This window comes from Urocampus carinirostris, chromosome 4 (genome assembly GCF_059441175.1).
Source record: "Urocampus carinirostris isolate Australia breed hairy pipefish chromosome 4, RoL_Ucar_1.0, whole genome shotgun sequence".
Taxonomy (NCBI): Eukaryota; Metazoa; Chordata; class Actinopteri; order Syngnathiformes; family Syngnathidae; genus Urocampus; species Urocampus carinirostris.
The window spans coordinates 46,627,215-46,641,949 of NC_142352.1; the positions used below are offsets into that span (position 1 = coordinate 46,627,215).

Here is a 14,735-nt window from a genome sequence, read left to right on the forward strand (position 1 = left end):
ATCCCAGCATACATCGCGGACCACTCCACGTTCGGGGGAAAATCGAGTCGGCGGCAGTTGCGTAAGTTGCGAGACCTTGCGAATTTAATATTAAGCCATATATAAGGCGCACTGTATTATAAGGCGCATGGTCAGCTTTTGAAAAAAATTAAGACTTTTAGGTGCGCCTTATAGTGCGGAAAATACGGTACATTACATTTTCAGTAGCAGGATGTTTTCCTATCACAATTTACCGCTGGAAAATGGTACCATATCTTTTGTAAGGCCCATGAAACATGTCCATAATTGATACATAATCCTTGATACACATTTCATAGATCCCTGTCTAGGTGGAGCATGCAATACAAACTGATGCCAGATGCAGTTAATCACGAGGGAAGAGGAGAAGCAATGGCAATAGGAAACCACCAGAGAGCAGTGTCGGCGTCATTTTTAAAAAGACTTGAGAAACATTCCAATAATTTCAAGCATGTCACCCAAAATCACAGCACTATTCAAGACTTGACAACACAACATAAGAATTCAAGCATTTAAGGATTCAAGTCCCTGTACGAACGCTGAATGTTTGAGTCCTTGCCTCTTCATCCCTACTGTAATTAAATGAAATGGTAAAGTGGGCAACGTATTGAGCCAGACAAGTATGAACTACAAAGATATTTTTTATTCGAGACCATTACGAGACAAGTTTTGTACAAGTAAAATCGAGCTAGGATGACGTTTTTGTGTAGGCAAATGTTCGTCTTTCTCCTGCTCTAGTGACACCAAAGCTCCTCTGCATGCACGTGGGTTCGTAGCCCACACTTTCATCCAAGAGAAAATATTTATATTCTATAACCATTTGCCATAGGGAAAAAATGGAAACTCAAATATATGTTGAGTCTCGGTTAAAAAACATGACGTTGCTGGCTTTTACAATTTACAGAATGGATGTCAAATATGGGATGACGTCCGCACTTCACTTGGACTTTGGGTTGTCTTTCTCTCCACCTTCCGCTTTTTTCTGCTTTTGTTGCATGATTTTAGCGTCCCTAGCAAAGAAACGAGAAGCTGTGTTATTTTGACGACACCAACAATAGGGCTACAGCAACAAAATGATTAAAATGCACTGGGGATCAAAATTAAAGAACTTTAAAAAATTGAACAAGTTGGAAATAATACCATCTTCACAGTTCCGCAGGTAAATTACCTTTTATTGTGTCTATATCAATGGTATTAAAACACTTTCACAAAATGACTCAAGGCATTTCACACAAAACTATTTTTCAAAAAAGGCACTGATAACAAATAGAGAAAACTGATCAAAATTAGAGAACAACAATGATTTTGGCATGAAAAAAATATCCTGAATGTTACAACAGTCAGTAATAACAAAGATGTGTACAAGCCTCTATTTCAGGGGTGGGCAAACCTTTTGAGTCGCGGGCTGCATTGGCTTAAACATTTTTTTAAAAGGGCCTTGAGGAGAAAAAAAATGTTGATTACATTTATTGTATATAGTGATACAGTCTTGAAAACAAACCTCAGCAATACCTGAGTGTAGCTCCTATGCTGTTAGAGGAAAGAAAAGCTACTGGACTTGTTCTAGGTTTGAGGAGTGATAATATTTATTTTGTTAAATATGTTTAATTTCGGGCACCATGGCGGCGCCGTGGTTAGCGCGTGTGCGGCACAGTTCTGAGGTCATGAGATCGAACATTCCTGTGTGGACTTTGCATGTTCTCCCCGTGGGTTGCGTGGGTTTCCTCCAGGTACTTCGGCTCCCTCCCACATTCCAAAAACATGCATGTCAGGTAAATTGGCCGGTCCAAATCGTCCCTAGGTGTGAATGAGTGAGTGAGTTGGCCGTCTCTGTGTGCCCTGCGACTGGCTGGGAACTGGTTCAGGGTGTCCCCTATCTGCCCACTGCCCGAAAACAGCTGTGATGGGCTCCAGCACCCCCGCGATCTTACTGAAGATAAGCGATGCAGATAATTGATGGATGGATGTTTTATTTATTTTTCAGTTTGATAGCCGGTCATATACTCTAATTTCGTTGTTAACCTATTTTTACGTTTATCTGTACTGATAGGGTTTAGAATTAACTATCAATCTATTTTGTGTAAGAATAAGTTACACAGTAATACACTTTGAATTTCAATGACAGTTCAAATGAATGACAAGAAGGTTCACTAAATAAGCAAAGAAAACACAATTCCAATGTTTTCCAGTTCAGGGGATCACAAATGCATGAGTGGAGGAGCACCTTTCCGTTACTGAATCCATCTAGTGTTAAAACTGAGAAGTGCAACAGAGTTAAGCTCAAGCGCCATGTGCGGGCCATATTCAACTATATTTTCAGAATTTGCTGCAGGCCAGTAAAAACTGACCCGCGGGACAAGTGTAGTTGTAGTTTGGACACCGCTGCTCTACTGTGAATGACTTCAGCACATCTGCGGCCACAGGAGAGCACTAGTCTCTTCTCTGGTGTGATTTTAGTCCATTCTTCTTCCAGCCTCCTCCACAGTTTAGTGACTGTAGTGGGTTTCTTGACCATAACTTTGTCATCAAAGCTTTTTCAGAAGTTCTCTATTGGGTTGAAATCAGTAGTCTGAGTGGTCCATGCCATGAATTTAATGTTTTCACTTTCAAAGAAATGCTCTACCTGTTTTGCTATATGACATGGAGCATTATCCCGCATCAAGAATCCCAGTTACAGTGTGGAAACGATTACCCATTGACATTCTCCGCAGTAAACCCGTCCTTGCTCGCATTTGTCTTCCGTAGATGACTAGCTTTTTGGGCGACTTGGACGAGTTTGTAGTTTTTTAAAGATTCAATATTCTTGAAATCACAGATTTGGAACGATTATCTTGTCCTGACACGGCTGATAGGGAGGCTTTCAGATACTTTACAACAGTCCACCATCTTGCAAAGTCAGGGAAAGAGGTAGTTATAATGCCAGTTAAATACGGGTTTGACAGATAATCAGGGAAATTAGCAGCAAGTGCTAGATTAGCATCATTAAGTGGGATGCACTTAAAGTGTTCCCTATTTTTATAAGTGCATTTTCGGCAAAATACAAGAGCAAAGTGTTGTAGTAGCATGGTATAGACACAACAATGTCCACAAACTGTTGAGCATTGAAGATGACATTATTCAATTATTTGTAAATTGTTCACTAATTTTGATCTCCACTGCAGATTATTAAAAGCGTTGGCAACTAATTTCATCATCAATTCATTGTGTCGGGCTATCTATGGACCACAAAGCACGTTAAATCAATGAAAATAAGAGTGCATAGCATTTTGTCATGACAGAGGCTTGTAGTACCATTTTATCTGACAGAGGGCACCTCGAGACTATTTTTCAAATGAAAATATATTTAAAAAAAAATTTAAATCATTTTTTAATATAATATTGCATCACTACATTTGAAATTGGCATGAAACAGTCAACTGCTACAAATTCAACAATTTTAAAGGACAGGAAGTGCTTCTGAAACACAGAGAAAAAAAACTAAAAATAAATTAACAAAATCAAGTACAAAGAAAAATAATCATGTCGTATTTAACTAAACACAAGGGGCAAATTCTTAAGCATATTGTATACCTTTTAAATATTGGGAATGTTTATCATATTCAAAGATTTAATAACAAAAAAATTGACAACATTTTAAAAGTGGGTTTACATTTTTTAAATTTGTTTTTTGGATAAAAGGTTTCAAATAAAGAAAACAAAAACCATTTTATTGTTTAAGTTTTATATAAGTCCAAGTGTAATATATGATCTTTGGATAAAGTAGTACCATGGCTTGCAAAACTATTTGGCCCCTTGAACTTTGACTTTTTGCCACATTTCAGACTTCAAACAAAGATATAAAACTGTCATTTCTTGTGAAGGATCAACAATAAGTGGGACATAATCATGAAGTTGAACACACTTTATTGGACATTTTAGACTTTTTTAAGCAAATAAAAAAACAGAAAAAAAAGTGGGTGTGCAAAATTATTCAGCCCCTTTACTTTCAGTGCAGCAAACTATCCAGAAGCTCAGTTAGGATCTCTGAATGATTCAATGTTGAGCTAAATGACTGACGATGATAAATGGAATCCACTTGTGTGTAATCAAGTCTCTGTATAAATGCAACTGCACTGTGATAGTCTCAGAGTTCTGTTTAAAGCGCAGAGAGCATCATGAAGAACAAGGAACACAGCAGGCAGGTCTGAGATACTGTTGTGGAGAAGTTTAAAGCTGGATTTGGATACAAAAAGATTTCCCAAGCTTTAAACATCCCAAGGAGCGCTGTGCAAGCAATAATATTGAAATGGAAGGAGGATCAGACTGCTGCAAATCTACCAAGATCGGGCCGTCCCCCTAAACCAGGGGTCGGGAACCTTTTTGACTCAAAGCCATAAAAGCAAAAAATATTAATTTTATTTTGAGAAAGAGCCACACCATATATTATGAGACAAATTTACTAAATTGCTAAACCGGCGCCCCAGACAATAATAATAATAATAATAATAATTTCCTTGTATTGTCATTCTGTGTAACAATGTACACAGAACGAAATGTCGATTGCACCTGACCCGTTGTAGCGAGCCGATGCAGCCGCAGCCAACAGAGGGCGCCGCCGACCACTTTTTAAGTCTTAGGAATGACTCGGCCGGGGCGCGAACCACCGACCTCCCAGCACATTTATTTTTGATGATTTGATAAAAATTATGAAAAGAGAATAATGCCAGAGCCCCTGTCCCAAATTCAACAAACAGACCACTTTAAACTTGTCTCTTTCATGCAATTACTCAAGATCGGTTAAACTCCTTTTGACCTTTTTTTCATACATATTGGTTTCAAAACCAGATGCAAGCAGTTATTGTGTAAAAACGTCACAACATTCTGCAAATAGGGAGCCTTATGTGCTTACCTTTGGCGAGAGATGGGAGGGAATGCTTGTACTTTTTGCATAGCTCCACCCATCCCTCCCACTCACCCAATCAAATGACTAAGTTCACTTCTGGTGTTTTGGCGTATTTACAGTTCTGTGGATTCATCATAAAGTATCTGAACACTGAACACAGATTATATAGTGAACTTTTAAATAAAGGATTCTTTAGCGTTGTACAGCCAAAACGAGTTTTTTCCCCCCTTTTTTTGTGTGACACCTTGACTGTAAATTGTAGTGAAAAACGTGCCCTATATATACTGCGAAGTGTTACCTTTGAATTTAGCTTTGGTTTGGCTTTACGTGTACCTGAATAGGATAGACAACTCCGGTTTTGAACAAGATGGAGAAATTTTGCATGCAATCAAATTGGTCTCTGAGCCACAGATACTCATAGAAAGAGCCATATATGGCTCGCGAGCCATAGGTTCCCGACCCCTGCCCTAAACTTTCAGCTCATACAAGGAGAAAACTGATCAGAGATGCAGCCAAGAGGCCCATGATCACTCTGAATGAACAGCAGAGGTCTACAGCTTAGGTGGGAGAATCTGTCAATAGGACAACAATCAGTAGTATACAGTGGAACCTCGGTTTTCGAACGCCTCTCAGTTCGGACAAATCGGTGTTCGACCAAAAATTTCGAGAAATTCTTGCTTCGCTGTTCGGTCAAAAAAAAATCTGAGTTCGAACGCCGGTACGGTAGGGTGCAATGCTAAGCGGCGTACGGGTGTTTTAGCCCCTAATTATGCCTCCGAAAAAGGTCTGTGCAAGCAGGACAACAAGTTGTTCGTCCAACTATTGCCTTTAAGAAAGACATGATAGCTAAATATGAAAGAGGTGTACGAATTTCCGATCTTGCTAGTGAATACAGCATGGCTAAATCTACTATCAGTACGATAGTAAAGAATAAGGAGGCTGTGAAATCGAGTGATGCGGCTAAGGAAGTTAGCGCTATAAGCAAGCAACTGCCGCAAGTTTTAGAAGAGGTTGAAAAACTTTTGAGGATTTTTATCTCCCCACCGTCCACCACAAAGGTAAGAAATCCTATTCATAATCCTTTTTTTATTTTTACACGTTCATGTTAGCGTAATCTTTCGTACGGAAGATTACGCTAATGCGAATGTACGATTAGCCTGGGTTAGCTTCATGTTTACGTTCATGTTAAACATTCAGGGTGTAGGAACGGATTAAAACGCTTTTACATTACTTTTAATGGGAAAAACGATTTCCGGTGATCGACCAAATCGGTTTTCGAACAGGGTTCTGGAACTGATTATGGTCAAGAACCGAGATTCCACTGTACTGCACAAATCTGGCCTTTATGGAAGAGTGGCAAGAAGGAAGCCATTTCTTAAGGATACCCAAAAAGGGTTGTTTAAAGTTTTCCACAATCCACACACCAAACATCTGGTATAAGGTTATATGGTCAGATGAGATCATAATCGAACTTTTTGGCAACAATGCAAGACGTTATGTTTGGTTCTAAAAGCAGCACAGCTCATCACCCTCAACACACCATCCCAAAAGTCAAACATTGTGGTGGACGCATCATGGTTTGGTTTTGCTTTTCTTCAGCAGGGACAGGGAAGATGTTTAAGATTGATGGGAAGATGGATGGAGCCAAATACAGGACCATTCTGGAAGAAATCCTGATGGAGTCGGCAAAAGACCTGAGACTGGGACAGAGATTTGTCTTCTAACAAGACAATGATCCAAAACATTCAGCAAAAGCTACAATGGAATGCTTCACCAAAAAAACATATCAAGGTGTTAGAATGACAAGTCAGAGTCCAGTCCTCAATCCAATTGAGAATCTGTGGAAAGAACTGAAAACTGTTTTTCACAAACGCTTTCCATCCAACCTCACTGAGCTCGAGCTGTTTTGCAAGGAGGAATGGGCAAAAATATCAGTTTCTCGATGTGCAAAACTGATAAAGACATAACCCAAGTGACTTGCAACTGTAATCGCAGCCAAAGGTGGCGCTACAAAGTATTAACTCAATGGGGCAAACCATTTTGCACACCCACTTTTCCGTTTTTGTTAAAAAAGTTTAAAATATCCAATAAAGTGTGTTCCACTTCATGATTGTGTCCCACTTATTGTTGATGCTTCATAAGACATTTTTTGTTTTATAACTTGATGTTTGAAGTCTGAAATGTGGCAAAATGTCACAAAGTTCAAGGGGGCCAAATTTTCGCAAGCCACAGTAAAAAAAGGTGTATCTCACATATTTGCAGGTGTACAGCACACATTTGTATGCATTTTTGTTTATAGGTAAGATATTTGACAAACACTTGGATTTAAGATGAGATATTTAGAATATTATGTTGTCATTTTTGCAGTATGTTATGTCTAATTGTAACAGTTGATTAGAGGAGAAAAGTAAAAAGGTGTTTCTTAAAAATGAGTTATCGATTGATCAAAAGAAATAATTGTCTGATTAATTCATTATTTTAATAATAAGTAATGTTTTTTATGCTTTTTACCTCTCCTTCCTAGCTGCAGCTGAAAGCCCGTCGTCAGTTCTCTTCCCTTTGCCGCTATCGTTAGCTTTCTTGGCATTTTTTTGCCGTGCTAGCTCTCGCTGATTTCCCCCTGAAAGACAAATACAACAGTCACATTATGGTAACCAAATTACTTCTCACGTACTTTTTTCTTGGTTAACAGTCTGGCTGTACATCAAGTTCACTAGTACACCCAGGGTTAACACACCTTTTTTGTTGGCCAAATTCAAGCACTCTCAAGTCCAATTTTGCCAATACCTTTAAAGAAAGGAATCCAGCGCCATGCAGAAGAACTTTATTTTGGGGGGTTGGCTTTGATAACGAAAAGTCCCTTTCTTGCTGCTAGCACACACTTTGTGGTATTTTGAGCTGTTTCTATCAATGATCTACAATCTTCTTGTGTCAATGGGCTGCTATAAAGAGACATGAATTCTGCCATTCCGCTCGAACAATGAGCGCGCAGCCTGGCCTCATAACACTTGTTTACTAACACAAAGAGGCTCTATAAATGTTGGTAATAATTGAGTTCAATATGAAAGACAAATAAAGAAATAACCATATGTATCAAAAGCCAAAAGAATGAGCCAAATTTTGACTCATTTTTCTAGACGCTCCCCCACTTCAACTTTCGAAAAACAGTAGATACAAACATTTTTTCGGGATGTCGAAAAACATTCGGACATTGCTGTAGGTTAGATTTTGTATTGTCTGCCCCTTTTTCCGAGCACAGGAAATTACTGTAGTGCTTCTACCTGCCGCTACTGGCGTGAGGTGCCGCTGTGAGAGGTCACTTAGCATCCACCCTGAAGAAATCCGCTTTCTTTTCCTATTTCATGTGTAAACATCTCTCCTTCACCTGCTTGTAATCCCATCACTGCCACCAATGTAGCGTGTCGTTTTGTATGGGTAATGGATTGCTCCTTTTTCATGAAAAAATACTCAAACACTTACGGTCTCTTTGGAGAGCGACAACCGTCAGCACCAGTCTATTGTAAACACACGAACTCTCTCCAAAACGAAACTCTCGCGCTACCCTACACTCTCGCACCAACTCTCGCGACATTCTTTGCCCTGCCCTACATTATTCATGCGCACCTCAATTCCACGCCGACACTATCTCGTTCATCCATTAAATATGGTTGATGTAAAGTGTAAAGAGCCAAGCCGTTTCTTTTGAAATGAAGGTGGAATAAGAAAGCTTGATGCGGTTGAGAAAATGGTCGGAATGCTATTTTTTGGCTACTTTTTACCACGGAGGAGGACCTCTTGAATCGCATCTCCCAAAAGTAAGTTAAACCTCACTATTTATCTTTATAGAGCATATTATTTTATGAAACGTTTATTTTCAGTACAAAACAATACAGGTTACTTACACAAGCCTTAAACATACTTATATAAACATTAAACATACATTCCATACAAAATATAACACTGGAGCAACTTACGAACAAATTCAACTTAGGAACGATCGTCCGGAACCTAACTCGTTCGTAAGTCGGGCAGCGTCTGTACACACATTTTTTTTAATACAATAAAATACTCTTCAATACATGTGTACTGTCCGAGACCCAGTGGAAACATATGTAGACCTGGAGAGGGATGGGTGCTACCAGGCTGTACTTGCCCAAGACACACCACAGGAAACGTTGCCCCTACCACCCTAGTGGTTAAGGGATCCAACCAACCAACAGTACATGTTAATTTGTAATGTTTTTGACACATGAAGTAGCCAATCAGAATGCCAAATAAGACTGTGAAAGGTAAATCCAGTCTTAATAAAGGATCTTTGTACATACCTGTCAGCGTATAGAAAAACTTAGAGAGTAAATAACACTTCATTGGCTGCTCCCTGCCCAGTCTGGAGGACATTTCCAGCTTGCGATACCGCAGCAGAGCCAACCTCTTTATCAAGGACTCCTTTTTGTTGTTGGTAAATGCTATTGCATTATTGTAACAATGTACTTATTTTCATTGCACTATTATTACAAGCCATTCTCAAAGCACTACCTTGTAAATATTTTCACCAATTTATCCTGACATTATTTTCTTATCTTTCTCTTTTGAGTCTTTGTTATGTGTTCACTCTGGAGTGCCTTATCTAATATTGTTAACAATGTCACTATGTTGTTACGAATGAAATTTTGGAAAATTCAATATATTTTTTTAAGTAAAATATAGTTTTTTGTGCTATATTTTACAAAACCTTGAATGTGCTTTGGTATGTTTCCATGACGACTGGACATCACCAGTACTAGCAGCCAAAAAGACAACCAGTAGATCAACATTTTGCAGAACCACAAAGAATCCAAATGGAGCAACGAATACAAAGGTGTAATCCTGTCATTGAAATAACAAGTGTGACAAGAGCCTTGCAGTCCTGGTAATATTTGACATAGAATTGAAACCAAAACAAGGATCTTTGCACATGCCTGTTTGGAGTTTTTGACTATAACACAGAAAATAATTTTAAAACTCTCATCCATCCATTTTCTGATTCGCCGATCTTAATTAAAATCCCCCAAAAGAAAAAAAACTGACATTTAGGGAAACATTTTTTAGATTTTTCAGCTTGATCAGTACACATTTTATTTAGTCGATTTGGAAGTGACAGGTATACCCTAATGTAGGGGTTGGGAACCTAGGGCTTGAGAGACAGATAAGGCTCTTTTATGAGTATATGTGGCTTGGAGATAAAATGCCACTTGAGCAAATTTCCTCTGTCGTATTCCAATGCTGACATGCTCCAAGTTGAATTTGGTGCGTTCAATGATCTTAAGTAACTGTGGAAAGGAGACACGTTTAAAGTGGTAAATTTGTTAATATGGGACACAGAGACTGGCATTATTATTGTTTCATAGATTTTATCAAGGACAGCACAGCAGCGCAGTGGTTAGCACAAGTGCAGCACAGTTGTGAGGTCATGGGATCAAACCTTCCTGCATGGAGTTTGCATGTTCTCCCCCTGCTTGCGTTGGTTTCCTTCGGCATTCCCTAAACGCATCATTTTTGCTGGTGACGCATTGTGTCAAATCAACGTGCGTCTCAGGGACGCAATTTTTTTGACACCAAATTGTCATTATTACCTGATTACTTTTATTTTTAAACAAAGATTTACCGGACTCCAAACTTTTCGTCAGGCAAATCCGCCATTGTTGTTTTGGTCTCGCGCCGATCTCGGCAAACGAGATCTCGCTGCCTCGAGATGACATCATTGTTTGGGTGGTTGTCGAGTGAAAGAGAAGTATGCCTCCATAAAAACAGTTGGTATTAGGTGCAAATCAACAAAAACTTGGTAATTTCTTCAGTGTCGGTAATAAGTCAAAACATATCACAGAAAGTGGGAACATCGGCAATAATTCCGGCAAGAAAAAAACGGCGGAGAAATTCTTCAGAAGACCACGAAGGCAAGGAAAACACGTGTTTTGAAGCTAACGATTCGACAAAAGATAAACAAAAGAATACCCATGGCAAGAAAAGGACTTTCCTGCCAAAATGGACTCATCAATTATATTCCTGGTTACGCTATGAGGATGATGATAATGGAGGCTACATGTTCTGTGATGCGTGCACCCAGCGTGACAAAAACCTGTATTGCATAAATCATTTTGCAATACAAACTTTTCAGAAAAGCACATTGGATCGGCACAACGACAATGAAAACCACAAATTAGCTATGGAAATTCCGTTGCTGCAATTGGACCTTGAGAAGGCATTACAATTGTGGCGGGACAGCAAACCACGAAGAATATATGAACTCAAAAAAAAGTGATTAAAACGGCATGAATATATAGACTATTATTTCAGCAATATTATTTTGTATAATGTACAGTATTTTTGTGAACTGAAAAATCTGAAGTGATAACTGCTTTGTATTACCAATTAAGTGTGATTATTAAAACTGAATGAATATATAGATTTATATATTTGTCGCCGATTTACAATTTCAACCTCAACAATACTAAATTTTGGGGACCCATAGATCTCTGTTGGGACCCATAGATTTGTGAGCATGCGAGTCCCCGGGACCCATTACTTATCAGAGGTAAAATGAACACTGAAGCATGCATGTCAGGTTAATTGGCCGGTCCAAATTGTCCCTAGGTGTGAATGAGCGAGTGAGTTGTCTGTCTGTGTGTGCCCTGCGACTGGCTGGCAACCGGTTGGGCTCCAGCAACCCCGCAACCCTACTAAGGATAAGCGGTGCAAATAATGGATGGATTTTTGATCAAATCATCTAACATCACAAAGAGAAATAAAATGCGCTGAAAAGGGTTTTATCTTGACCTATACACATTTTAATCACTCTGGGTAGACAGGCATGTTATTTTACAACGATTTCTTATGATGCGCCAAGTTAGCAACCAGAGTTGCGTCGCATCGTAAAATCGAGAAATTAAGTGATGCAGGGTATAAAAGCAGACGACGTGGCAGGGAGGCGCTGTGGAGCTGTTTACAGCTCAGATCACAATAAACCAGAAACAGGTCATGCAACAATGCGACAAACAAGTTGCACACCCTGTGCGAACACAATGTACTTTAATTAAAGAAAATTATTTTCAAAACTCAACTAAGTGATCAGTTCGTCACTATAGCTACCAAAGAGTACTACAGGACATACCTGTCAGTCAATTACAGTAGCCAGGCCTTGCAACAGAGGTGATCATTCGACGTTAAAGCAGAATAATTGGGAGTTATACGACATGTTTGTAATTATCGTGCTAAAAGAAAGTTTCCTCAACTACTTTTTGGGTAAATATGAAGACCCGCCAACACCGCAAGAAGACGCCACATCCAACCCAGCAAATAGACGGCGCCAAGACTCTGCTGCAAGTGACAGAAACAACGACAAAACACAGCGATCTGGCGCATGCAGTTGCTATTAAGTAAATTAAGCCTTACGGTAAATTTAAATTTGTCGATACCCACTGGTCATTTTGTAACCGATGCCTCGCTCGACCGAAGGGCCAAGAAGTGTTCCTCTGCGTTGTTGCCAGTCGACGTCCTCGTCTGCTCGTTTTGCACCTCAACTGCGCTTGCGCACAAAACAGGCGTAGGAGACAGGAACACCCGGGATTCACCCTGAGCATGCGCAGAGAGGTATGAACCAGGAAACATTAGGAGCCAAATTCAAATAGATACAGAACTCTAGATACGTCAGAGCACCGTGGAGCCCACTAACTACCATGATTACGTGCCAACAGGTGTCATGCCGAGAAATGCATCCCTGTCGAGATTTGCATCCCCTAGCTACTATAACCACTTTTACCTCGTGTGCATTACCGTTCGATTACATTCACAACAAATACAAAGACGGAATGGTTTAAGTTGTATTACATTCCCAACAAATGCAAGACAAAGTGGTTTTTGTTGTATGTTCGCCATTATATTCCCGAAAAGTGAAATAAAACGAGTGTAAAAGTGGTTATAGTAGCGAGGGGGATAAAAATCTCGGCAGGGATGCTTTTCTCGGCATAACACCGGCCACATTGATCGTGTCAACGTTCCAATTAAAACATTGTAGATACATTAAAAATAAACCAGAACTTGCACATTTTAGATCCAGTTTTTAATCTGGTAACACGTGCAGTTATTACCAAGAAATAACTAAAAAATATATAGACGGGAAAAGGGTTTTTTTTGTATAAAAAACGAACACATTTATTAAAACAACGATTTCTGAACAATTGAACAAGGTGCACCGGGTTATAGGGCGCACCCCCCAAAAATACTCTTTTGTCCGATATTTTCCATACATAAGGCGCACCACATTATAAGGCGCTACAATGGGAACGTCGACAAAACAGTCAGATAGTTCAGTCAAACTTATTACCCCCTTAACATTCTGAAAGCTTGCAAAGACTCAAATACGTGTCGTAGACACGTGCGGATGCGGTGTCCGTACGATGTCACCAAACAAACATTTCTTAGTTTCCATTTTATTTTTTGCTGGCAACTGTGTGGACAGCAAAGTAAGAATTTTATTGTGCAGGGAAACGGGGTTCTTTACTGTGCATATGACAATAAACACTTTGAATTGAATTTAGTGTAAAAATAGACTCATCACAGAAACATCAAGATTGTTCCTGGAACCCTGGACTGGAACCCTGGACCTCCGAAACGTAGGGCTGCCCACTAACCACCCAGCTGCTGTGGCCCTGTAAAACGTGAGAAAAATAAAACGTTCTCTTTCACATTGGATATGGCTTTATTTTAGTTCACATTAAGAGCACATGAAGAACTCAATATTATTTTAAACACCAAGCTTTTTGTATTCCTAACCGTACACCTAGGGCAGGCATTAACAGTGTAAATAAAATATGAGAAAGTCAGGTTTGCTTTGGGCTTGGTGTTGTTATGTTGCGGTAGACCCAAACGAAGGAAGCAGGGCATGGTGCTAAAAATTATCCTATTTAATCACAAAATCAACAAAGAAGCAAACAAATGGTCAATATAAAACTAAACTATCCAAACCAGAATAGACAAAAAACAAACTTCAAAAACAAGGATGGCACCGGTAAAAAGTGATTGCAGTATTGATGCTGGGAAAATGGATGACGATGTCCTTATGAAGGCTTGGTGTACTTAGAGACAAATGTGTGATCATTGGACACACCCGTCTTAATCATGAGCTCACCAAACCCAACATGACAACCCAAAAGAGAAAAAAAAATAAGGAGGCTGCAGCAACGGGAAGGCCCTTGCTGGGACAGAAAGCCGTAGTGGCCATAGACTCTCCCTGCAGGCTGGGCAGGGAGCCGGAGCGGTCGCTGCCCTCCTCCAGGGAGGCAAAGGGTTGGGGACTCTCCTTAGCCGGGGCAGGGAGCCTAAGCAGCCGGGAAGTCTCCTTGCAGCCGGGGACACTCCTCGCAGTCGGGGCCAGGAGCCAGGTCTTTTTGTGGTCAGGTCATTATGGTAAAGACTTTGTGGTGGACCCAGACGCAGGAAATGCTGTAAAGCGATGTAATTAGATAACAAAATCAATAAAAAGTAACAAATGGTTCATTTACAGATAAACTATCCAAACCAGAAGAAAACCACGATGTAACTAGAAAAAAAGTGATGGTGGTATGAGTAGTGAAAAATGGATGATGACGTGACCACGGGTTTTGTCAAAAATGTCCAAAATGAGGCGTGGAGCAATGTGGGTTATTATGCGACACACCATAACCAATTCCAAACCCACTAGGCATCCTGTGGTGGAAGAGGGCACACAACACCCCATCACTCAGACCCATAACTCAAGTTAATTGGTCAGGCTCGGGCTGGTTCAGGCTCAGGCTCAGGTCGAGTTGAATTTTTTAGGCCC

The 14,735-nt window shown here is 39.9% G+C and overlaps 1 protein-coding gene and 1 long non-coding RNA gene across 3 annotated transcripts in view; both read right to left on the minus strand.

Annotated features, from left to right (window-relative positions):
* Positions 1-14,735, minus strand: part of LOC148368018 (uncharacterized) — a 532,004-nt gene that overhangs the window by 134,030 nt on the left and 383,239 nt on the right. The gene's annotated exons all lie outside the window — the stretch shown is intronic.
* Positions 642-12,511, minus strand: LOC148368021 (small EDRK-rich factor 2-like). Its single transcript, XM_088334737.1, has 3 exons — positions 12,356-12,511; positions 7,412-7,520; positions 642-1,028 (listed from the first exon to the last, which is right to left on the minus strand). Exons 1-3 carry the CDS (start codon positions 12,360-12,362, stop codon positions 956-958), a joined length of 189 nt encoding a protein of 62 aa, XP_088190863.1. The 5' UTR covers positions 12,363-12,511; the 3' UTR covers positions 642-955.